At 51.1% G+C, this 27,555-nt stretch overlaps 1 protein-coding gene and 1 pseudogene across 1 annotated transcript in view; both read right to left on the minus strand.

Moving 5' to 3' along the window:
- Window positions 1–13,309, minus strand: part of LOC144943551 (NXPE family member 4-like) — a 30,935-nt gene extending 17,626 nt beyond the window's left edge. Inside the window, 3 exon segments of the mRNA XM_078871124.1 lie at window positions 7,307–7,989; window positions 13,069–13,236; window positions 13,238–13,309. Coding sequence (XP_078727250.1) covers window positions 7,307–7,989; window positions 13,069–13,236; window positions 13,238–13,309 — 923 coding nt within the window.
- LOC144943396 (indian hedgehog protein-like) overlaps window positions 1–27,555 on the minus strand; it is a 120,354-nt pseudogene that overhangs the window by 47,004 nt on the left and 45,795 nt on the right.

The following is a 27,555-nucleotide window of genomic DNA, read 5'->3' on the forward strand; positions in this document are numbered from 1 at the left end:
CGCACAAACCGTGCGCACTTTGATAGGGCTCGACAAGAAGGCAACCCGCCGACCTGACGGAAGCTCTATGCAGGCCTGATCAATAAGAATTTTGATGGGCATTTTTGACAAAAAGTCCGTACCTAGCAAACGGGGAACGGCCAGCGATGATGATACGAAAATAGGGCCCGCTAATTTAATGTCCCCAATGCAAATAGTCGCCCGAATCTGGCCGATGATCCCCAGGGATCCCCCATTCGCCGCATAAAATGGCACGTCTACCGGCAGAAGGGGTCTACTTTGGACGGGAAGGATGTTATAAATAAGGTCCGAGATGATGGTGGCCGACGCACCCGTGTCAACAAGCACCCGGACCTCAACCCCGTCAATGAACCCCGTTACCACGGACGACCCGGCTGACGCAGCCACGATCCTGTGGGCCAATTCGGACCACTCGACTGCTTGCGGGCCGCGTACGGACCCCCCCCGCCGAATTGAACCCCCGGCACCCAGCCGCGAACCCCCCACCGCGAAGCGGCGACCCGAATGTGCCGTGTTTGTGGACCGAACGTGTGAGGTGCCGCGACTTGCCGGGTTTTGTTGGGATGACTTGTGGCCCTGGTCGTCGTCCCGACGTGGTCCTGCGGTGCGCGGACGCGGGGCCCGGCACCCGGCTGCGACGTGACCCCGAAGGCCGCAGTTGTAGCAGACGACGGACGTCGTAGGTTTCGGTTGCTCCAGCTTGCGGGGCGAACGTGTGGGCGAACGACCTCCCGTTCTCCACTCCCCCGGACACGGTGCAGCGAAGGCCCGCTCCTGCACCGCAGCTGGCTGAGGTTCGGCGATCGTGGCGGCCAGTGCCGCATTCCCCGGCCATTTGCAGACGACCCCCGGCTTGCGTTTGAGGACCTCGTACGCGTGAATGCTCGTGGCGATCGCCAGGGAGCAGATCTCCATCTCGTCTGCCACGTTGATGGGGACCCCCAACTCGTGGGCCAACACCAGCAGCTGCTCCGTCACCATGGCGTCCTTCCCCTCCTTATCCATGCGGGGAAAAGCCGCGTCCGCCAAGGCGAGCAGTGCCGTGCGGTAGGCTAGCGTCGTTTCCCCAGCCACCTTCCGCCGATCGTAGAACTGGTGGCGGCACGTGGAGGGCGGCCCGAACACCTTCGCCATCAGGTGTAGTGCGGCCTGGAGCGTAGAGCGGGACGACCTTGCAGCAGATGTGAAGGCTGCAAGCGCGTCGTCGTCAAGCATCGCTGGCAACGCACGCAGGGCAGTGGTGTCGGACCACCCCGACATCTCCTGATGAGCGAGGAACCTTCGTTGGAAGGCTCCCCAGTCGCCCCCATCCGCCTTGAACGCCGACAGCGCGGGCAATCTTTGCTGGAGGACCCGATCGTCGTCGACGTCGGATAGATTTTCCCGCGCTCCGCTGGAGTTGTGTAAAATGTCGGCTCGGTTGTCAGGCGCAAAATGGAGGGCTCCGGCGTGCGCCGATGACGTGGGCTGCGCTGCGCGGAGGTGTCCGGCCACGTGGCGTCCGTCTTTCCCGCCAATCGGTGGCGGCCCCCCAAAAACGGCGGCAACTTCCAGGCTTTTGGCGCGAAGCGCCCTTTGGCGGGAATCCTCCACCGTCGCTTCCTCCACGACCCCCGCAGCCGTTTTTCCGCTCGCCGGAACGGAGATGTCGGCCAAGACAGCGGCGGCGGCGAGTAGCAACTCGTGCGCGTCCTGGAGGCCGGTGTCGGAGGCAAGCGGAGCGTCGGCCATCACCGCGAAGTGCTGCATCGGCGGCAACTCCTCGTCCTCTACTCCCGAGGTCGGTGTCCCCGGTACGCCGTCGTCATCCCGACCTCGCTCGTGGGTACGGGTAGTCTTCCTTGTGTCCATACTTCTTGAAGACAGGTTTACTTCTGACGCCAGTTGTAATGTAGTAACTCCACGGGAGACGACTTCACGGGTAACACACTCTTTATTTTCTCAAACTTGGTTACAGGTGACTAACACCTACTTTGTATCTCGGGTGACAAACACCCACTTCGCTACTTGGCGACTAACGCCCACTGAGTTACTCGGATGACCAACATCCACTTAGTACTCGGGTGACAAACACCCACTTAGCTACTTGGCGACTAACGCCCACTGAGTTACTCGGATGACCAACCTCCACTTAGTACTCGGGTGACAAACACCCACTTAGCTACTTGGCGACTAACGCCCACTGAGCTACTCGGATGACCAACATCCTCTTAGCTACTTGGCGACTAACGCCACTGAGCTACTCGGATGACCAACATCCACTTAGTACTCGGGTGACAAACACCCACTTAGCTACTTGGCGACTAACGCCCACTGAGCTACTCGGATGACCAACATCCACTTAGCTACTCGGCGACTAACGCCACTGAGCTACTCGGATGACCAACATCCACTTAGCTACTCGGCGACTAACGCCACTGAGCTACTCGGCTTCACTAGGTCTTCAGCTCCGTCTTCGGGTCTTCAACTGGGTAACTCTCCCCGAGTGCTCTCGCGCGTCCCCCTTTATACCCCACCTGCGGACGTCGCTGCGAGCACCCACTTATTCGACCAATCGCCGGGTGCTGGCTACGATCCTCTTTTCCCACATCTCATCGTGCCTCACCACTCACTCCGCGCCGCCTCGTCATCTGTCACTCCCGGCGCGCCCGTCCACACCACGCCCACAACGCGTGCCCAACCCCGCACCCCGCGCCGCCCCGTGATCCATCACTGTCACAGTCGGCGCACGTCAATACCACCACTACAGATGCATGCCGGGTCCAAGCAAGAACATCTGCTGGACCACGTAGTGATGGAACGGCGGATACGGGCCAATGTCCTTGACACCAGGACCTACTGTGGAGCTGATATGCCCACTGACCATCGACTTGTCATCTGTGGTGGGTGTACACCCAGGACCCCATTCAAACCAAAGGTGGCCTGGTCTCAGCTAGCTGATGAAAGTTGCAAGCGAGAATTTCATAATCACTTGCGGCTGGGATTGGCATTATCCCCCACTCCTCCTGATGTCGAGGGGAAATTGGCGAGGTTTAGGACTGTGGCTCATGCTGCTGCAATGGCTGCTTTTGGTGCACGGTTCAGACCTCCCCATAGACCCTGGTTGACAAAGGAGGTGTTCAGGCTGGCTGAGAAAAAGCGACATGCCCACTCTCATCGTCTACAGCATCCCATGTCAGAGAATGAGGAGGCTTACCGCAGCCTTCGCTCGGTGGTTCGAAGAGCCGTGAGGCGCTGCAAGGATGGGTGGTGGTGGCAGGTTGCTGAGGAGATGGAGTCTGCCTCAAATCGCTATTTAAATCCATCAAACAAATAACCTGCAGGGGCATACTGTACTTACTACCATCATTAGGGGAAAACGGTGATCCAATCTCCAACCCCCAGGAACAGGTTTGCAGATTTGCTGAGCATTTCTGTGAAGTCCTGGGGGAGGGGAAATCCCTTGGCATGGAAAACATCGTGGGACAAAGTGGGAATGACCCTGCTGAGGCTGCAGTGTCTCAAATATTGGAAGAAGTCACCCCCTGTGAGTGGCTGGCTGAAGTGCATCTGTTGAGGAAGTATTAAAGGCGATCCAGAGTATGAGACCAGGAAAGGCACCGGGCAGAGATGATCTCCCAAGCGAAATGCTGAGGGAGGGTGGCATTTGGGCAGACTGCCCTACATGACATTATAACTCTGGTGGTCCCCCTCTTTAAGAAGGGGGACCGCACAGACTGTAACAACTACAGGGGCATCTCACTCCTCAGTGTTCTGGAAAAGGTCCTGGCAAGGATTATTCAACATCACCTTGCTAGATACGTTGAGGAGAGGCTTGCGTAGCCCCAATGTGGTTTCAGGAAAGGGCGGTCCTGGACAGATGCCATATTTTCTGGCCGTCTGCTACAGCAGACATATAAAGAATTCCGACAAAATCTACATCTTCTGCTTTATTGACCTGGACAAGGCCTATGATACCATCAGTAGGCTTGGGCTCTGGGTTATTCTTCATGCTGATGGAGCCCGTGACCCTCTGCTCATAATCATTAAGGACCTTCATGATGGTGAGCGGACCCGGGTAAAACTACGTGGCCGGGAGTCGGAGCCATTCCCTGTTCACCTTGGGGTGTGACAGGGATGTCCTCTGGCTCCCACATTACTTAACATATTTTTTACCACGTAGTTCATGAGGCCTTAGATGGCTGTACTGGAGAAATTCCAATCTCGTACATATACAATGGGAGGCTGATCGATGCCTTGGTGCAGTCAAGCGATGGCTCCCTATTGGTCAACCATGTTACGTATGCCGATGATCTGGTAATTGCCGCTCACTCAGAAGAGGAGTTGGAGGTGCTGCTGCTGAACCTGGAGCGAGCCGCTAATAGGTGGGGCCTTACCATCAGCCCCACCAAAACTAAATACCTGCCTGGGTATTTTGTACCATCGGACACTCCACCCTCACAACTTCCGATTGGTGATAGGGCAGTTGTTGAGATAGTGGAGAGTGTTCCATACCTGGGCAGTGTGCTCATGACTGACTCCGGTTTGACAGCAGAGGTCTCACTCCGAATCAGTCGAGCGGCATTATGTTTTCATCGGTTGTGTAATGCTGTGCGGAAGCTACCTGGTCTGTCGCTCCACAAGAAGCTTCAGGTCTTCCTCGGCCACGGTCATTCCCCCCCTTCTCTATGCTTGCGAAACGTGGACCTCCCTAACGGAACATCTTCACCAGTGAGAAACATTTAGGCTGGCCTACCTAAATGGGCGCGGTACGGGCTAGAGATGAAATGGAGTGATGTGGTACAGGAGGATGTGGAGCTGAGTGGACTTGCCGATGACTGGTACCAGCGGTGTCAAGATCGGCCTCTGTGGAGCAGGTTCATGAAGGACACTACCGGGCAGTTGGAGGCAATCGCCCTCCAACAACAACGGAGAATGGAGGAGCGATGCTCACAACAACGAGCGGAGTGCCGGGTGGCTAAAGCACAGCAAGTTGGCACAGGTGGGAGCACAGGTGGTGCATCAGCCAGTCATCTCAGTCAGTCGACCCGTGGCACTTGGGTCTGCCCCGTGACCACCTGCCAGCGGGCGTTCGACACTACACGTTGCCTTGTGCCAGGCACATAGCCTGGCACAAGCGTCGTGGTGACGTCACCGCCACTTAGTGTTGAATGGCGGTTGTTGTGTGGGTGAAGGAGTGTGAGTGTGTTGGTCTTCTTCTTTCGTATGCCTGCTGATGTAGATGCAGATCAACCAACCACAATTTCACATTCAGGTGGTAGAGCCAGATAAGCCACATCAGGAGCAGCGGAGTGGTGGTATCGCTGTGATGATGTCTCCTCCATTGTATTTGTGAATTGGGGCATTGCGTGGTTACACGGTTTCTCATGGTCTCTGTTCTGGATGACCACAGTCACGACTACTACCGCAGAAGTTTATATTTGTGCATCAGGATATCCGCATCTCCCGCTGCTCTGATTTTTGCGGTGGATGCTGCTAAGAGTGAGACCGCGAACAGCTTCGTGTGAACACCAAAACCCCCAGAAGGGATCCCTCTGCATTGGCTCGTTCACAATAACGCGGTGTTTGTGAGTTCTGTTGAACTCCACCCGACTTCCCAAGCTTCATCGGGTGTAAGAGCAACGGGCTCTAACAGGAGGCCTTGCATGACTTCACGCGATGACCAGGGGGAACGTTGTCGATGTGCTGATGAATTGGAAAGTTGGCTGTTCTCCTCGTATTCACAGGGACTTGGCCTGAGAGTTTTTTCTACAGTTTTGAAATTGGTCTTCACGATAATCGGACATTTTCTCCCTCCAATCAGGTCTCCCACCAATCCCCTGTGTCCTTGTTTTGTATGGTGGCGGTGGCTCCGTTCCATGCCCAATTTTCTTTATTAATCGATGAGTATGTGTGTGTGTTCACGGGTCGTGTCCCCCCACCTAAACTCAGGATTGCATTCCAGTGACATGGTGGGCTTGGGATATCCGGTAAACTTCACGAGAAGAAATAGTGGTCTACGCTGGCCTACGATGGAGGATAGTCTATGAATGGATGATGGTCTACGATTATCTATGTAGGTCTAAGATGGTCTACAATGAATGATGTTCTATGAAGAATGATGGTCTATGATAGTCTATGATGGTCAACGATGATCTATGATTAATGGCGGTCTACGATGGTTTACGATGGATGGTGGTCTATAATAAGTGATGGTCTTCGATGGATGATGGTCTATGATGAATGTTGGTCTACGATAATCTGCGATGGTCTATAATGGTCTACGATGATCTATGATTAATGGCGGTCTATGATGGTCTACGATGAATGGTGGTTTACAACAGTCTACGGTGGTCTATGATAGTTTACGATTGTCTATGTTGGTCTATATTGAATGGTCGTCTACGATCATCTACGATTGCCTACAATAGTATACTGACATTCGAGGTATAATAACGAGGATTTACACACAGCTCTCTCATTGACATGCCAATTTCTCTGCTCCAGCAGACCCACCTCTCTCTCTGCCCCCCCCTCTCTATTTAAGGCCACGACACAGATGCATTTGGTCTCTGTGTGTGTATGTTGTGTTTGTCTCTCTGTGTGTCTCTGTGTTGTCTCTCTGTGCTCGTGTATCTGTATGTGTGTTTCCGTGTCTGTGTTTTATCTTTCTCTCAAATTTAGTTCTATCTGATGACGACTGCTTGTGTTGCAATCTATTATTTAAATTATTTTCTTTCTACGTGACTTTACCGCAAGAACCAAAGAGTAATTCCTGCAGTCACAAAAGCTTCAAATCAAGTGTTTGCTTACTGTATACATACAGAGCAACCTTACTATGTATATATAGTAAAACCTTCCTGTAGATAGAGATAGGGTGCTTAAAAAAATAAACACTTACATGGGACTATCGTTTTTAATGGGAAAAGAACGGATAATACACGTGCCTGGAATCTTCTCCAGGTGGTCTTGAGAGCCTGGAGGCACATTTCACGTGGTGTTGTTGGTGTAAATTGCCAGAAGTGTCCATTTTTTTGAAGCACCCTGTATATACATTCTGGGACATTACTGTAGCTCGTCGTCGACTGCGCACAGAACCCGCTCTCTAAATGTGCATGCATCCTGCGTTGTAATGGACGACGCGTTTCTGCGTCGTGAGAAAAGTCTCCCCCCCCGGCATGGGGGAAGAAAAACGACTGGATGAAGTGAGTTTGCCGAGTAGCCATAACAAGTCAACTCTTGTTCGTAGCGGGTTTCACGAAGGGTGGCCACCAGATGTTCTCGAGAACCGAAGTCTCTCGCTCACCTCGAGAAGAGCTGGCACTCCTCACTCGTGAACATGCGCGCGTACTTGGTGTACGACACGTAGCCCCGGAGGGCACTGCAGGGCATCCCCCTCGGCCTCGCGCACCGCCACGCCTCGCCGCGCTCTGCGTCGCCGAAGTCGCAGAGCCTGCCACCTGCCGTCGCGTTCAGGGACACGTGGCAGGCAGACCGCTCCTCGCGTCGGCCGGACACAAACGAGCCCCAGAAACCGATCTTGTCAGGCACGGCCTCGCGCACCCTCTCCAGCGCCGCGACCGCCTTGCTCGAGTGGACGAGCACCACCTCGGCGTGGCTCTCGCCTGGCCATGAGATGCGGAAGGCCACGAGGTATGTGCCATCGCCGTGATCGGTCACCGTGCCGGAGGCGGCCGCGCCGAGCCGCACGTTTGAGAGCCTGGTGAGCAGGAAGTCCCCGCCATGGTGCTTGGGACGCCTGGCAAAGTCTCGCATCTTGACTTCGACGAGCAGCGTGTCACCCACGCTGAGCCGTCGCGTCCTGTTGCCATTCATAACCCTGGCAATGCTGTTGGAGGCTGATGAGACGAAGGTCATGTCCGCGATTGGGCGAGCAATGACCTTCGGTTTATTTTTAAACATCATCTCGTATAAATTTGCATGACAGGAGTAGACCACGGGCATGCCCTCGTCAATCTTTAACAACATCTGCAATAGAAGATGTTTTTTTACGTCAAATAATTTGGAAAAGCAATAGCAAAATAGCACCCCCTCCACATCCCCCCACCCCCTATTCTTGCAAAATTCCTCCCCAATTTCAGGTCTGGTGTTCGGACGCATGATAATCAGAGTAGGCGTATATCCCGACCAGAGACCACTGAGATAAGAATTTGACTTTCAAGGGCTACTCGGGCCGGCAGACAAAGCGTTCCACAATTACGGCTTGTAAAAAAAACGAACAACAATAATAAATATCATGTTATAAAAATAGGTTTTACCCTTTCTGGCAAATAAACAGGTGTTAAGATATTAAAACACCAAACTGAAACCTTTTGCAAGGAATATGCAAAAAAATGCTTTGGTAGTATATGCATTCTTTGAAACTGATTGGTTCATACCAGAGACAGCTTTCCTTATAGCCTAGTCTCAAACAGTGTTAGACCAGAGGACGCCAAAAGGCGAACAGCACAAAGACAATGCCACTATCAGGACATTGAGAGCTCGGAGTGAGCAGCTACATCATGGGACATCTCTAGCCAGTATCAACATATAAGAATAGGTTTAACCCTTTCTGGCAATATAACTAACACTGTTTGAGACTACGAACACCCGCACCTTCTTGCAAACGAACACACCCGCACTACACGAATACCTATACAGGAGTTGTGTTAAGATGTTCAAACACCAAATATAAAACTTTTGTAAGGAATTAAGTTATTGCATTAACCACACACAGTACTTGTGGTAAACATGCAAACAAAGTGGCTCTGATCATATATGGCATTGTCTTTGAAACTGTTGGCGTACACCAAAGACAGCAGTCTTCTTTAGGGCCTAATCTCACCACCAGTGTCAGTATACGAGAATAATATACTATTACTTATGTAGTGATATTGCGGATGTTACTGTGGAATTCCGGCCCGAGAGAGGCACGACGTGTGGTGTATTGACATCGCCGGCACCACTCACATGTGGGTGCAGTATCGGCCCTGGAGGGGCTCGGAGAGCTCTGACTGACAGCCTTGGATAGCACCACGCTCTGCGTGCAGTGCCGACCCCTACAGGATAGGGTGTGAGAGTGCCGGCCATGGGAATGGGGTTACTAAGGACCATGGCACTCTGGTTGACCCCAAAGGACACGTGACCGGTAAAGTCTACACAGGGCCCCCAGGTGGGGGCTAGGGGTGGTCACGTGTCAGGTCTGAGGTCCTGCTCGAGGATTCTCGAAGGTGGTCATGGCCAGGGGCGGAGCCAGCCACGCCGCAGAGGATAAAAGCCGGGTCCCCCAGAGGGACCAGCTGCTGTTGTTCATCCAGAAGAATCTACGTTCAACACGTGGACCTGTACCCAAGCTGTGGTCCGGTCCGTTGTAGCTAGTTACCATGCAGTTAGCCTGGTGGTCCACCACCATAGATTGTTGTCATGTTAAGGGGTAGTTACCCCGAGTGTTGATATTAATAAATGTGTTGCCTCCAAAGTGTACGTCTGCGACTCAGTTGAATCCACTTCACTTATGTAGTCTATAAGTCTTTCATAATCATGTAACAACTTTATGCATTGTCTTTGAAACTTATTGGCCTACACACGAGACAACAGCCTTCTTTAGGGCATAGTCTCACCAGCAGTGTCAAACTAGAGAAGGCGAAGAGTACAAAGAGGACATAGGTGTGGACCAGTGCCATGACATAAAGACCTTATACCCTGTGGACAAATAGCAGGGCCAGATTCTTTCTTCACGTGTACCAGTGTAATGTGAGCGTAAATGGGGTTTGCTGCTGGGCTCTGGCCCAATCACACGGCCCGGGGTATTGGAGGGCCGAGCCCAGTATGGGGGGCGTGTGGGAGGGGCCGCCGTTCACCTCGGGTACAATTGGAAGCGAAGTGAATGGGGGTGGAGCCAGCAGGGCAGTATGGAAAGGCCGGATCTGATGATCCGGAAGGGGAGGAGTCAGGATCACGTGAAAAACAGGATATAGGGGGGAGCCCGGAAGGGATCGGGGTCAGTTGTTCGAGTGAAGAAGTGGGACCACGTTGGGTGGCCGCCGCGCCATCAGCCACGTGGCTGATGGGGCTTCGGCACACCGTCGGCCAGCGGTATGCGGAGTGGGGAGCGGAGGGCTGACGGAGGAGCGTGCGCGGGGTGCGCGCGAGGAGACGCTGGTCCGCTGTCAGGACTAGCGGGGTGCGAGAGGGAGCGGAGGAGCTGTCGGAGGAGTGCGCGTGGGCGCGCGCGAGAAGACGCTGGTCCACTGTTAGGACCAGCGGGGTGCGAGGAGGGAGCCGACGAGGGAGCGCGTTCGGGGCGCGCGCGAGGAGACGCTAGTCCGCGGTCAGGACCAGCGGGGTGCAAAGAGGAAACGAAATAAAAGACCAACGGAGACCAGCAGTGCTTGACGAAGTCTTTTATTACACTGGAGTCAGAAGTGGACTTTTTCAAGGCAAAATGACATCAAGGAAGATGGCCGAGCACTTAAAAAAGCGTAACCCACTTGTTACGTCTTCCGACGACGAAGAGGCGGCAACCCAGAACCGGCTGACCCCGGGCTCCGTGGTCCCGATTATTGCAACCATGGCTGGTGTTTCTTCCGCACCAGTGGAGGACATCAGGCGTGCTGGAAAGACGGCCACCAGCACACGTCCTCCAGCGGCCACGTGGTAGGCCGCCGCCATCTTGAACATCGCGGCGGAGAGGCGGCCGGTCTCTGCCATCTTGGAGGCGCCGCGTGGTGTGCATCCTGCTGCTGATGCAGCTGTTTTGCGGGAAGGAGCCGCAAGGAGAGGACGCCGATGCTGCTTCACCACCTTCAACGAGAGAGCGCCAGAGCCATGGGGGAAGCTGCCATTGCTGCTGCTGCCTGGGCGGGAGCACTCCCGCCCTGGCTCATGTGCGAGACACCGGAGCAGTCGCAAGAGGACGCTGCGCTCACCGTCCGAGTTCTTCGAGGCGTCTCAAGTCAACACCCTGCCGTCCTCTGCTCGCCGCAGCCCCCGGGCGAGTTGTGATGATACACACCCGGCCCTAACACACAGACTGTTTAACCTGGTGGGCCGGAGGCTCACGGAATTCAGGAGTAGGGGTTCCGTTACGTTGCAGCGAACAGTGAGACCTGGCTAGCATGGGGCAGGGATTCCCCTTGCGGGTCCTCCAGCGGGAATGGCCACGGACTTGTTCCGCTCAAGCGAATGGAATATGGCCTAGGTTAGCGGGATGCGACGGGTTCAGGGTGATTGCTAGGACGGCAGTGAGGACACATGCTGGATAGCGGGTTCAGCCTATTGGTGATAGTAAGCCTCAGTTGTTCAGAATGCATGTTGGGGAGTGCGACTCCATATCGTCAAGATATTGGCTAGGGAACATTGCCCCATGGGGGGTCGATGGGGTCTGGCCTTGCCAAGGGATGAACCTTCCCTTGTCTGTAAAGCATCAGACTATACGATGCTGGGGTGTGTCTATTGGTGATGGGATAGTATGGGATGGAGCGTGGCTGAGTCGTTGCGATGTGCCATTGTCTCGTCCCCGAAATTGCACTGGTCGAGTGGATGGCCAGTGGACGTTGCTGTGGTTGGACGACCACGGTTAGGGCGAAGGCAAGTTAAATGTTGCTGCTGGGGAGCGTTGCTCTCTCCACGCGAGGGTGTGCGGCCGGGGGCTGTGTTGAGAGTGACAGTGGGTAGATGCTGTGTACGTGAGATGTCTGTGCTGGTCCTCAAGGGAGGACTGCTGATGGGCAAGAGCAGGAAAAATGTTGTTGTCACGTGCAAATTATATTTTTTATTTAAAATGTAGATACTGGGGCATCCCCCAGGTGCGACTTCTTGCTGGATATAGGGATCGACCTGATGTGCGTTTCGTCATGCTTTGCCTCAGGGGGTTGGGTTCTCCTTCTCGTCACAGATCTTCGGCGCCTGCCACGCTGGGTATCACCGGTTGTGCTAACCGGATGTGGACTTGAAGGGGGAGTGGAGCACCTGTTCGTCACTCCTGCTCTACCAGTTGTTCTCTGAAGTTGGACTTGAGCCAGGCGGATGGACCAGCAACACGGACACGCTCTAAGACACCGCATTCCTGATTTAAGCGCGTCTGCCATTATTGTGTGTCGGTTACCGTTGTTGTGCATTGCCTTCCATTCCTTAATTCTTTCTTGCTTGTTGCACGGAGGACGGGCCGGTGTTCCGTACCGGATCCTAATCCCTTCCCTTTCGTTGATTGTGTTCATCGTTTTTGTGCTCTCCGTTGTGTCGGTTGTGATTCCTGAATGTGTTGCCATCGCTCGCATTATTTTATCCTGTTTCAGCCGGGACGGTTGGTCTTTTACATCGTGGGGGGGGGGGGGGAGGTCATGTAATGCGAGCGTAAATGGGGTTTGCTGCTGGGCTCTGGCCCAATCACATGGCCCGGGGTATTGGGGGGCGGAGCCCAGTATGGGGGGCATGCGGGAGGGGCTGCCGTTCACCTCGGGTCCAATTGGAAGTGAGGTGAATGGGGGTGGAGCCAGCAGGGCAGTATGGGAAGGCTGTATCTGATGATCCAGAAGGGGAGGAATCAGGATCACTTTGGAAACAAGATATAGGGGGGAGCCCAGAAGGGATCGGGGTCAGTTGTTGGAGTGAAGAAGGGGGACCACGTTGGGTGGCCGCCGCGCCATCAGCCACATGGCTGATGGGGCTTCGGCACACCGTCGGCCAGCGGTATGCGGAGTGGGGGAGTGGAGGAGCTGATGGAGGAGTGTGCGTGGGGCGCGCGCGAGGAGACGCTGGTCCACTGTCAGGACTAGCGGGGTGCGAGAGGGAGTGGAGGAGCTGTCGGAGGAGCGCGCGTGGGCGCGCGCGAGGAGACGCTGGTCCGCTGTCAGGACCAGCGGGGTGCGAGAGGGAGCCGACGAGGGAGCGCGTGCGGGGCGCACGCGAGGAGACGCTGGTCCGCGGTCAGGACCAGCGGGGTGCAAAGAGGAAACTAAATAAAAGACCAACGGAGACCAGCAGTGCCTGACAAAGTCTTTTATTACACCAGCATGAAATGTGCACGGTAAGGCTTTGTAATAAATAAATAAAAACCTTGAATCGTACCTTGAGGTTGCTGGAAAAATACACCATGACGATTACCACCAGAGCGAGGAGAACAAATATCTTGATCTTGATGTCCATTGCCCTGACAATAGCTCTCGTCCAAAGATCACTTAAGGGAAAGAAAGAAACCCATCGATAACCAATAGAGATCGGAGGCTCACACAACAAATACCCCGGTACAAAATGTACACACATACATGTACATGCATACAGATACATACACACGTACATGCACATCCATACAGATACATACACACACTCGCGTACAGACACGCATCAAAGACAAAGATCCCCCGTATAGCCTTAGCAGACTGTTTTGGCAAGTGCTGTTAGCGAGCACCTATGAAGGCCAGAACGGCACACGAGGGGGTGGGTGGCCAACACCACTCCCAACCGCCTTTGTCTCTCCAGCAGCGATGTTTTTACGCACCGCACCAGATCATTATTTGAGGCTGAGTCGACCTATGGGAGGCCCAGGACCGGTTCATATAATCATCACTGGGGCTTGGCCGTGAGCAGGAATCGAACTCGGGTCGCCTGGTTCATATCGCAGCGTAGCGCTAACTGCTACATTACCGCTCGCCAGACACACGTACATACATACATACACACGCGTACATGCAGACACATGCACACACGTACATATATACAGACACATACACACACATGTACGTATACACACGCACACGTACATACAGACACATACACATGCATACACACGTACATACAGACACATACACACGTACATACAGACCCAAACATCCACATACACACCTACATATAGAGACATACACACGTACATACAGACCCAAACATCCACATACACACGTACATATAGACACATACACACGTGCATACAGACCCAAACATCCACATACACACGTACATATAGACACATACACACGTACATATAGACCCAAACATCCACATACACAAGTACATATAGACACATACACATGTACATACAGACATATACAGACACATACACACGTGTGGTGCCACGACCGCGGAGCAACTCTGCAAGCGCCGCGACTCCCTCCTGGCCCCCGCACTAAACACGCCACCCGCACGCAGCGCACCCACGTAGTAGTGTCCTGGCGGGGGTTGCCTTGCACATCGGGTTTTAATCCGAAGGGCCCCTAGGAGGAGAGTCCCACGGTTTCCCGGTGCCAGGAGATTGGCCGACCCCCACAGGACAGGCTACACTGCGGTGCCCCTAAATTGGCTTAAAATTGTATGGGCGACAAAAGAAGAGGTTCCCTGGGCCAACCGCAATGAGTTACTCACAACATTTGGGGGAGGACGGAGGGTAGAATATTAGGCGTAAAGAGCAAAACCGAAGGCTCAAACTACTGGGCACGGGAGAACAATGGGTAAGGGGCGGAAAAGAGCAAAAAAATGAAGACACGAACTAAGAAAACGATGGGTGGAGGCGTAATGGACGCTCCAGGTGCGGGCGGGGCATCAGTTGTAAATCGAAAGGTAGGCACGTGATTGGCTGCACGAGACGACGCCCCCCCCCCCCCCCCCCCTAAGGCCTTTAAAGTTTAGAGAAAAAAGGTGGGAGCCCCGGGACGATTGAGTCAGTTGTCTACAACCTCCGGGCCATCACGACTCACTCCCTGCCTGCCGTCCTGCCTCTTCAAGCCACTAACAGCATCGGGGTCCCAGGCGTGAGTGCGAGCGCAGGGCTGCAGCGTGGGGGTGGTGCGAGTGATTTGAGCGTGAGGCGTGTGTCTTGAACCACACAAGCCGCCGTCGTTTGCGCATGCTTGCGCTCGCGTGCGTGTTTACACAGCGCGCTTTACGCAGCGCGTTTACACGATAGAAATGCGTTAACGGTGAGGCGCGCCCATTGCCCTGTCCCAGCGGATTAAGGCTTATCCATCCGGGGGGTAGGTGTGCATATTCATACCGCCGCCGTTTCTGTTGATCAGCGCTGGGCATGTGCTGGATAACCTCGGCGGTGGTAAGCGCTCACGTGCAGCGAGTTTCCACAGCGCGCTTTACGCAGCGAGTTTGCCTGTTTGCATTACGCTGCCGGGTCCTCCGGGGGCCGTAGCGCTGGCCGTTGGGGAAGCACGCACCTATATATATATATTCATACAGCCGCCGTTTATTTTTGGTTTACATTAGCATTGCGGGCACGCGGATTAGGGCTTAACGACCAGGAGGGGTGCGTGCATAGTCATACCGCCGCCGTTCCTTTTGGCCAGCGCCAACTTTGTGTGGGGAAAACGCGCCCGCAGGGACGCGCGCGTGCACGCCTCCGTGTTCAATCTTAATTTTAGAACTTTCGTGACTGCAGGAATTATTATTTGTTTCTTTCGGTTAAGTCACGTCTAAAGATAAAATAATAAATTAAATTAAATAATAGAATACGACGTTTCGATTGCAACACAAGCAATCATCATCAGGTATAATGAAATAGCGACATAAAATCTAACCAGAAAACTATAGACAGACATATTAGCAGACAGATATCACCAAGATACATAGCGAGATCAACACAGGTAACAGAGAGGGGTGATCGTCTCTGTGTGGTGGCCTTAAATAGACAGAGGGGGGCGGAGGCAGAGAGAGGGAGGAGGGTTAGAGAAAAAAATTAGCATATCAATGAGTGGTCAACAGACGTGGTGCTGCGAATGCGATGGCACGGCAAGCAAGCCTGAAAATCAGGAGAAGGACACACTAAAATTAAATAACCTAGTAAAATATCGAAATGTAATGTAATACAACACAGAGGGTCGGTCAACACACAATTAACGCATAGCCTGATTGATTACGTATTTCAAAGATTGCTAAGTTAGAATTTAAGTGTGAACAATCTAAAGAGAGGACACAGGCAGAGAAAACAAGTCGCCAGAGAGAGAGAAAAAAGATAAGCTTAAAACTTCCCCGTAGAAGTGGTTCAATCTTATTTTTAGAACTTTCGTGACTGCAGGAATTATTATTTGTTTCTTTCGGTTAAGTCACGTCTAAAGATAAAATAATAAATTAAATTAAATAATAGAATACGACGTTTCAATTGCAACACAAGCAATCATCATCAGGTATAATGAAATAGCGACATAAAATCTAACCAGAAAACTATAGACAGACATATTAGCAGACAGATATCACCAAGATACATAGCGAGAGCAACACAGGTAACAGAGAGGGGTGATCGTCTCTGTGTGGTGGCCTTAAATAGACAGAGGGGGCGGAGGCAGAGAGAGGGAGGAGGGTTAGAGAAAAAAATTAGCATATCAATGAGTGGTCAACAGACGTGGTGCTGCGAATGCGATGGCACGGCAAGCAAGCCTGAAAATCAGGAGGACACACTAAAATTAAATAACCTAGTAAAATATCGAAATGTAATGTAATACAACACAGAGGGTCGGTCAACACACAATTAACGCATAGCCTGATTGATTACGTATTTCAAAGATTGCTAAGTTAGAATTTAAGTGTGAACAATCTAAAGAGAGGACACAGGCAGAGAAAACAAGTCGCCAGAGAGAGAGAAAAAAGATAAGCTTAAAACTTCCCCGTAGAAGTGGATCAATCTTAATTTTAGAACTTTCGTGACTGCAGGAATTATTATTTGTTTCTTTCGGTTAAGTCACGTCTAAAGATAAAATAATAAATTAAATTAAATAATAGAATACGACGTTTCGATTGCAACACAAGCAATCATCATCAGGTATAATGAAATAGCGACATAAAATCTAACCAGAAAACTATAGACAGACATATTAGCAGACAGATATCACCAAGATACATAGCGAGAGCAACACAGGTAACAGAGAGGGGTGATCGTCTCTGTGTGGTGGCCTTAAATAGACAGAGGGGGGCGGAGGCAGAGAGAGGGAGGAGGGTTAGAGAAAAAAATTAGCATATCAATGAGTGGTCAACAGACGTGGTGCTGCGAATGCGATGGCACGGCAAGCAAGCCTGAAAATCAGGAGAAGGACACACTAAAATTAAATAACCTAGTAAAATATCGAAATGTAATGTAATACAACACAGAGGGTCGGTCAACACACAATTAACGCATAGCCTGATTGATTACGTATTTCAAAGATTGCTAAGTTAGAATTTAAGTGTGAACAATCTAAAGAGAGGACACAGGCAGAGAAAACAAGTCGCCAGAGAGAGAGAAAAAAGATAAGCTTAAAACTTCCCCGTAGAAGTGGTTCAATCTTATTTTTAGAACTTTCGTGACTGCAGGAATTATTATTTGTTTCTTTCGGTTAAGTCACGTCTAAAGATAAAATAATAAATTAAATTAAATAATAGAATACGACGTTTCGATTGCAACACAAGCAATCATCATCAGGTATAATGAAATAGCGACATAAAATCTAACCAGAAAACTATAGACAGACATATTAGCAGACAGATATCACCAAGATACATAGCGAGAGCAACACAGGTAACAGAGAGGGGTGATCGTCTCTGTGTGGTGGCCTTAAATAGACAGAGGGGGGGGGGCGGAGGCAGAGATTGAACCACTTCTACGGGGAAGTTTTAAGCTTATCTTTTTTCTCTCTCTCTGGCGACTTGTTTTCTCTGCCTGTGTCCTCTCTTTAGATTGTTCACACTTAAATTCTAACTTAGCAATCTTTGAAATACGTAATCAATCAGGCTATGCGTTAATTGTGTGTTGACCGACCCTCTGTGTTGTATTACATTACATTTCGATATTTTACTAGGTTATTTAATTTTAGTGTGTCCTTCTGATTTTCAGGCTTGCTTGCCGTGCCATCGCATTCGCAGCACCACGTCTGTTGACCACTCATTGATATGCTAATTTTTTTCTCTAACCCTCCTCCCTCTCTCTGCCTCCGCCCCCCCCCTCTGTCTATTTAAGGCCACCACACAGAGACGATCACCCCTCTCTGTTACCTGTGTTGCTCTCGCTATGTATCTTGGTGATATCTGTATGCTAATATGTCTGTCTATAGTTTTCTGGTTAGATTTTATGTCGCTATTTCATTATACCTGATGATGATTGCTTGTGTTGCAATCGAAACGTCGTATTCTATTATTTAATTTAATTTATTATTTTATCTTTAGACGTGACTTAACCGAAAGAAACAAATAATGCCTCCGTGTTCGTTTTTGTGTGGTGGTGTACGGGTGCATGGGGGAGATAACCCACTCACTCACCCATCCACCCACTAATCCACCCATTCACCCACTCACCCACTCACTCACAATTCACCTACCCACTCACCAACTCACTCAACCACTCACCAACTCACTCATCCACCCACTCACTCAATCATCCAGTCACCACCTACTCACCCACTAAGCCACTCATCCACCCATTCACCCACTCACCCACTCACTAAATCACCTACTCACTAAATCACCCATTCATTCACTCACTCATCCACCCACTCACTCACTCATCCACCCAACAACACACTCATCCACTCACTCAGTCAGTCATCCACTCACTCACTCATCCACCCACTCACCCACGCACTCTAAAATCATAAGTCAGAAGTGGATGTCTTATTGATTTACAAGAAGTTGTCCCCAATTACAAATGTATAGGCATTGTAAAGTTACCGTCGCACAAATATTTTAGCGACTTCAATAACAGTCGGCTTTAATGAGGATCCACTCACCCATTCACTATGCCACTCACTGATTCACTCACCCACTCACTCACTCATCCACTCAATCATCCACCCACCAACACACTCACCCTCCCACTCACCCACCCACTCAGTCAGTCATCCACCCACTCACTCACTCATCCACCCACTCGCTCACTCATCCACCCATTCACCAACAAACTCCAAAATCAGCAGTCCGAAGTCGATGTCTTGTTGATTTACAATGACCCCAATTACTAATGCATATGTATTGTAAAGTTACTTTCGCAATCAAACATTTTAGCGATTTTAAGAACAGTCGGCTTTAATGAGGATCCACTCACCCACTCACTCTGCCAATCACTGATTCACTCACCCACTCACTCACTCATGCACCCACCCACTTACCCACTCATTCACCCACACACTCGCTCTCCAACTCACTCGTCCAACCACACTCACTGACTTATACTCTCTCACTCATCTACCCTTCTTCACCACTCACCCAGCCGCTCACTCACCCACCGACTCACCCACACACTCACCCACCAACCCACTCACCCTCCCACCCACCCACTCACTCTCCAACTCATTCACCCATTCACTCCCTGACTCACCCAACCAATGATTCGCCCACGCATTCACTCATTTATCCACCCATTCACCCACTCACTGACTCATTCACTGACTCATCCAGCCTACTCTCTCATTCACTCACCAACCAACTCCCCCACTCACTGACTCACTCACCCACCCTCTCACTGACTCACCCACCCACTCACTCACCCACTCCCTCACTCATGCACCCACACACTCACTGACTCATCCAGCCACATTCACTCACCTGCCCATTCACCCACTCACTGACTTGCTCAATGACTAACCCACCCACTCATTCACTAACTTACTCACCTACAAGCTGACAAACTCCCTCACTCATCCACCAACTCACTCAGTAACTCATCCACCAACTTACTCATTCACTCATTCACTCACTGACTCACCCACTGACCCACCCATTCACTAACTCACTCACCTACTCACTCACAGACCTACTTTCTCAGTCATCCACCCACTCACTGACTCACCCACTCACTCACTAACTACCTCACGCATCCACCCACTCATCCACCCACTCATCTACTCACACACTGACTCATCCACTCACCCACTTCGTTAGTCAGTCGGCTTTAGCGACGGCACCAGACGTGGCATGAATGAAGCCCTAACCTTGCATTTGCTCGTCAAGTAGACAACGCGTTGGCAAAATCTTTTTACTCTTTGGACCTGCGTGATGAATTGATAAAATTGTTCCGGAATAGTCCGTTCAAAGTGTATTTTACAAAGGCGTACGTTAAACCAAGGACCGATTAAACTTCAATCGCTTGTTAAAACCCCTCAAACCCCTCCCCCCAGGGGTCATTGATGTATGAGCGGCCCACCCAATCACTCACTGATTCTCCCAATCACCCACTCACACAGTCACCCACTCACTCATTTACCAACAAACATACTCACCCACTCACTCACTCAACCACACTCGCCCACCCACTCATTAATTAATTCACCCACTCAACCACTCACTCACTTGCCCACCCACTCGAGCAATCATTCACCCAATCACGCACTCAATCATTTGCACACCCACTCAATCACTCATTCACCCATCCACACACTCGCTCACTAGCCCACTCACTCACTCACACGCCCACTCACTCACCCATTCACCCACACACTCCCCCACCGAATCACTCATTCAACAAACCAACACAATCAAACAACCACTCACTCACTCGCCAAAACACACTCAATTACTGATTCAAACACCCATCCACCCACTCACTCATTCACTCACTCATTCATTCAGCCAACCACCCACTCATTCACCGACTCAATCGCCCATAGATTCACTCACTTATTCACCCATCATCACACTCAATAACCCACATACTCACTCGCCTACACACTCACTGATTCACCAACCCATCCACCCACCGATTCAATCATTCGTTCACCCACTCACTCATCCACTCACACAATCACCCACTCACCCACTCGCACACCTATTCAATCACTCATTCACCCACACACTCAATAACACACCCACCCATTCACTCACTCGCCCACCTACTCACACACCCACTCACTCATTCAGACACCCACCCACTCACTCATTCAGACACCCACCCACTCATTCACCAACCCACTAACATACTCACTCATTGGCCCACCTACTCATTCACTCACTCACTCACCCACTCGTTCACCAACTCACTATTCACCCACTGACACACTCACTCGCTCACCCGCTCACTCACTTATATACTCACTCACCCACCCACTCGCCAACCCACTCATTCATTAACTCACCCACTCAAGCACTCACTTACTTGCCCACCCACTCGATCACTCATTCACCCACTCCCCCACTCAACCGATTTCCCACCCACCCACTCCCTCACTCATTCACCCATCCACAAACTCACTCACTCGCCCACTCACTCATTCACCCACTCACCCACTCACTCACAATTCACCTACCCACTCACCAACTCACTCAACCACTGACCAACTCACTCATCCACCCACTCACTCAATCATCCAGTCACCACCTACTCACCCACTAAGCCACTCATCCACCCATTCACCCACTCACCCACTCACTAAATCACCTACTCACTAAATCACCCATTCATTCACTCACTCATCCACCCACTCACTCACTCATCCACCCAACAACACACTCATCCACTCACTCAGTCAGTCATCCACTCACTCACTCATCCACCCACTCACCCACGCACTCTAAAATCATAAGTCAGAAGTGGATGTCTTATTGATTTACAAGAAGTTGTCCCCAATTACAAATGTATAGGCATTGTAAAGTTACCGTCGCACAAATATTTTAGCGACTTCAATAACAGTCGGCTTTAATGAGGATCCACTCACCCATTCACTATGCCACTCACTGATTCACTCACCCACTCACTCACTCACTCATCCACTCAATCATCCACCCACCAACACACTCACCCTCCCACTCACCCACCCACTCAGTCAGTCATCCACCCACTCACTCACTCATCCACCCATTCACCAACAAACTCCAAAATCAGCAGTCCGAAGTCGATGTCTTGTTGATTTACAATGACCCCAATTACTAATGCATATGTATTGTAAAGTTACTTTCGCAATCAAACATTTTAGCGATTTTAAGAACAGTTGGCTTTAATGAGGATCCACTCACCCACTCACTCTGCCAATCACTGATTCACTCACCCACTCACTCACTCATGCACCCACCCACTTACCCACTCATTCACCCACACACTCGCTCTCCAACTCACTCGTCCAACCACACTCACTGACTTATACTCTCTCACTCATCTACCCTTCTTCACCACTCACCCAGCCGCTCACTCACCCACCGACTCACCCACACACTCACCCACGAACCCACTCACCCTCCCACCCACCCACTCACTCTCCAACTCATTCACCCATTCACTCCCTGACTCACCCAACCAATGATTCGCCCACGCATTCATTCATTTATCCACCCATTCACCCACTCACTGACTCATTCACTGACTCATCCAGCCTACTCTCTCATTCACTCACCAACCAACTCCCCCACTCACTGACTCACTCACCCACCCTCTCACTGACTCACCCACCCACTCACTCACCCACTCCCTCACTCATGCACCCACACACTCACTGACTCATCCAGCCACATTCACTCACCTGCCCATTCACCCACTCACTGACTTGCTCAATGACTAACCCACCCACTCATTCACTAACTTACTCACCTACAAGCTGACAAACTCCCTCACTCATCCACCAACTCACTCAGTAACTCATCCACCAACTTACTCATTCACTCATTCACTCACTGACTCACCCACTGACATACCCATTCACTAACTCACTCACCTATTCACTCACATACCTACTTTCTCAGTCATCCACCCACTCACTGACTCACCCACTCACTCACTAACTACCTCACCCATCCACCCACTCATCCACCCACTCATCTACTCACACACTGACTCATCCACTCACCCACTTCGTTAGTCAGTCGGCTTTAGCGACGGCACCAGACGTGGCATGAATGAAGCCCTAACCTTGCATTTGCTCGTCAAGTAGACAACGCGTTGGCAAAATCTTTTTACTCTTTGGACCTGCGTGATGGATTGATAAAATTGTTCCGGAATAGTCCGTTCAAAGTGTATTTTACAAAGGCGTACGTTAAACCAAGGACCGATTAAACTTCAATCGCTTGTTAAAACCCCTCAAACCCCTCCCCCCAGGGGTCATTGATGTATGAGCGGCCCACCCAATCACTCACTGATTCTCCCAATCACCCACTCACACAGTCACCCACTCACTCATTTACCAACAAACATACTCACCCACTCACTCACTCAACCACACTCGCCCACCCACTCATTAATTAATTCACCCACTCAACCACTCACTCACTTGCCCACCCACTCGAGCAATCATTCACCCAATCACGCACTCAATCATTTGCACACCCACTCAATCACTCATTCACCCATCCACACACTCGCTCACTAGCCCACTCACTCACTCACACGCCCACTCACTCACCCATTCACCCACACACTCCCCCACCGAATCACTCATTCAACAAACCAACACAATCAAACAACCACTCACTCACTCGCCAAAACACACTCAATTACTGATTCAAACACCCATCCACCCACTCACTCATTCACTCACTCATTCATTCAGCCAACCACCCACTCATTCACCGACTCAATCGCCCATAGATTCACTCACTTATTCACCCATCATCACACTCAATAACCCACATACTCACTCGCCTACACACTCACTGATTCACCAACCCATCCACCCACCGATTCAATCATTCGTTCACCCACTCACTCATCCACTCACACAATCACCCACTCACCCACTCGCACACCTATTCAATCACTCATTCACCCACACACTCAATAACACACCCACCCATTCACTCACTCGCCCACCTACTCACACACCCACTCACTCATTCAGACACCCACCCACTCATTCACCAACCCACTAACATACTCACTCATTGGCCCACCTACTCATTCACTCACTCACTCACCCACTCGTTCACCAACTCACTATTCACCCACTGACACACTCACTCGCTCACCCGCTCACTCACTTATATACTCACTCACCCACCCACTCGCCAACCCACTCATTCATTAACTCACCCACTCAAGCACTCACTTACTTGCCCACCCACTCGATCACTCATTCACCCACTCCCCCACTCAACCGATTTCCCACCCACCCACTCCCTCACTCATTCACCCATCCACAAACTCACTCACTCGCCCACTCACTCATTCACCCACTCACCCACTCTCTTACTCGCCCACCTACTCACTCATTCATTCACTAACACAAACACCGACTCACTCGCCAACACAATCACTCATTCATTCACCCATGGGTAGTGTTGGTTGGGACGTTTGCTGCTTCTGCTGCTGCACATACCTGAGTTGCTGCCATATTAGTAGATGATATCTGTGAGTGTGCTGAGCCTTTAGATCTTGTGGTGGACTTAGATGAGACAGAGTGCTGAGATCGTGTCTCTCTTAAGCCCTCCACAGAGCAGTTCAAGGAAGTGCTCTTGCATGCACACTCCCTCGATGCCCTCGTCTGTTTCCACCTTCATCAGGAGGGAAATGTATTTATTTGCCAGCAGCTTGTAGCTTGAACTGCTCACCTTCACTTGCTTTATTACCCGCTGAATTGAGGCCACTGTGTATGGGGCGTTTTGAGCTTCAGATATATCTGCTTCAACCTGGTCCCATGCCCTTTGTATCCTGGCATCAAGGTCCTGCTTCTCAGCATCATAGCTTTCCAAGGCCCGCTGTGCCAGCCGGACCTCTCTTTGTGGCCTTGAACTCTCTTGGTCCTCTTGAGGCAGGATGGGAGGCACTGGATTGCTTAAATCACTTTCTTCAGCATCTCTCCCTGCTGAATTGTGGCTTTCCATGCTGCGATGCTTGCAACACAATTTTAATGTAGACTCGTTGCAGAGCTGGTTGCTTGTTTCAGGGCTGACTACTTGAGGGCTCCTTTCTTGCTGCAGGGCTGTTTGCCTGAGAGCTCCTTGCTTGCTGCAGGGCTGACTGCTTGAGAGCTCCAAGAAGGAGCTGGCTGGTTGGGAGCTTCAAGAAGAATGTCTTTTTACTGTCTCAGCCTCGCTATGCGCTGCGTTGCACGACTATCCAAGCAGATAACCTCGCATCCAATAAACATTCAGAGCCAGGGTGAACATCCGACTCCAAACGTATTTAATGAATTGAATGAGGTAAAACTGATGGAAAAACACAGCACAAATACAGCATCTGTTAATACTTGGTAATATCAATACAATGAATACTACAGCATCATAACATGTCTTAGATAACATGAAACTCAACAATAGATCCTGGATGGACCAGGCACCTACATTAGTACTGAATAGCTATAAAAGAGTATAAGCTACTGTGTTAAGTAAGGGCACTTCGTGTGATCAACCATGCTGCAGCCCAAATTTACAGCACTACACATAATACTGAACTGTGGATGAGATATTTCATCATCCTTGCTCTCAAGATCGCAATAAGGTTACATGGGTACGAGTATGACTCGACTTATTCAATTACAAGTAACATTTACAATAAGGCAAGTTGCAGGCTTCGTTGTTAACAAGGCCTCGTATTTATCATAAAAATTTAACAGCATTATAAGGGCATTTACAGCATTATAACGGCATTCCCAGTATTATAAGAACATAAACGAACTTACAATGATTTATAAAGTCCCACAATGAACAGATGCAGCTGTCTTCACTGGGACGCGATTTGTACCACCATTTTGTACTGTGTAATGGCTGACATCCCTGTCGGGTGGTTGATAGGCTGTCAAATTGTAACTTCCTGGTCACGTGACGAAACTCAACCTCAAAACAGGAAATTCCTGTTTACACACACCCCCACATCTGCCGTGAGGCAAAACACCTGCCGTGAGGCAGAACAGGTAGTGTTGGCTGGGTTTACGGTGGAGTCCTGAATCTGTACAGTGCTGAGACTATGGCCAGTTCTTAGTCGATGGGCAGTGCTGCATCTATGGGGAGCTGTGAGTTTATACTGGTAGGAACCTCCTGGTTACACCAGCCCACAGGGGATTATTGTGTCCGTCCGTCCGTCGTGGAGGGAGGGGCTGGGTGGGGAGGGGCTGGGTGGAGAGGGTGGGGAGGGGCTGGGTGGAGAGGGTGGGGAGGGGCTGGGTGGAGAGGGTGGAGAAGGTGGGGAGGGGCTGGGTGGGGGTGGGAGGGGTGGGGCTGGGTGGGGAGGGGCTGGTCACCCCGTGGTGCCCTTATAAAACTCAACATTTAACCTACTCACGCCGGCTTGTGCCCGCCCTCACAGTTGGGCATATTTTCGGAATACACCACGCTGCCGTTGACCCTGGCCATTGACCGAGCAACCCAACGTTCCTACCAGCTCCTTCCGCAGGAATGTGTTGGGTTGCAATGCTGAGTCTATGGGTGGCAATGCTGAGTCTGTGTAGCATTGTTGAGTCTATTGGTAGCAGCGCTAAGTCTATGGGCAGTGAGTCTATGGGTGACATTGCTGAGTCTATGGGTGGCAGTGCTCCATTAAGATAGCTTTTATCCCCTTGATACTTGTGTGATGTATTTTGGGAGTGTGGTAGGGGGGGAGAATTGTATCCTTGGTAAAATCATGAGCCTGCGTGCTCATATTAGTTTTTAGATTCGCTTATTTATTTACTTATTTGCGTTTAGCTCGACCTCTGGGTGAAACGCGCTTGCTAAACGTTCATTATGATTATACTATGTTGTTGTGCGGGGGCGCCTGTGGTGTCTCCGAACAACCACAGCCTTTGGCGACTCCGAACAACCACAGCAGTGGAGGGAGCGCGGCACTCCCTCAGGGCAGCAGCGGACGGAGCACGACTCTGCCTCAGGGCAGCAGTGGAGAGAGCGCGGCTCTCCCTCAGGGCAGCAGCGGAGAGAGCGCGTCTGGTTCCCTCACAGCAGCAGTGGAGATAGCGTGGCTCTCCCTCAGGGCAGCAGTGGACAGAGCACGGCACTCCCTCAGGGCAGCAGTGGAGACAGCGTGGCTCTCCCTAAAGCCAGCAATGGAGAGCACGGGGGTCCCTTAGGGCAGCAGTGGACGGAGCACGGCTCTGCCTCAGGGCAGCAGTGGAGAGAGCGCGGCTCTGCCTCACTCTTACTCACCCGTCTCTTGCTTGCAGTCACGTGATGCACTTCAACCAATCCGGGGGTGTACATGTTTGGGAGGGGCGCACCTCTGGTTGGCTGCTTGCTCGCAGTCACGTGACGCACTTCAAGTAATCCGTGCCGCGTTAATCACAGTCACAGAATGTCAGAGCTGGGTGGTTATATATTAGTATGGGCAGTGCTGAGTCTATGGGCAGCAGTGATGAGCCTATTGGCAGTGCTGAGTCTATGGTGCAGTGCGAGTCTATGGGTATCAGTGAGGCTATGGGTGACAGTGATCCATTAAGAACGTTTTTTCCCTCGATAATTGTGTCATGTTTATTGGGAACGTGGTGGGGAGGAATTGTATGCCTGGTAAAATCATGAGCCTGTGAGCTCATATTAGGATTTAGAATCGCTTTGTTAATAACTTATTTGCTTTGAGCTCGACCTCTCGGTGACAAGCGATTTAATAAGTGGACATTATTATTGAATGGGACGTGCTGAGTCCATGGTGCAGTCCTGAGTCTTTGGCCAGTTCTTAGTCGATGGGCAGTGCTGAGTCAATGGGTAGCTGTGAGTTTATGGGTAGTAGTGCTGAGTTTATGGATGGCAATTCCA

This window comes from Lampetra fluviatilis, chromosome 31 (genome assembly GCF_964198595.1).
Source record: "Lampetra fluviatilis chromosome 31, kcLamFluv1.1, whole genome shotgun sequence".
In the NCBI taxonomy this organism is placed as follows: domain Eukaryota; kingdom Metazoa; phylum Chordata; class Hyperoartia; order Petromyzontiformes; family Petromyzontidae; genus Lampetra; species Lampetra fluviatilis.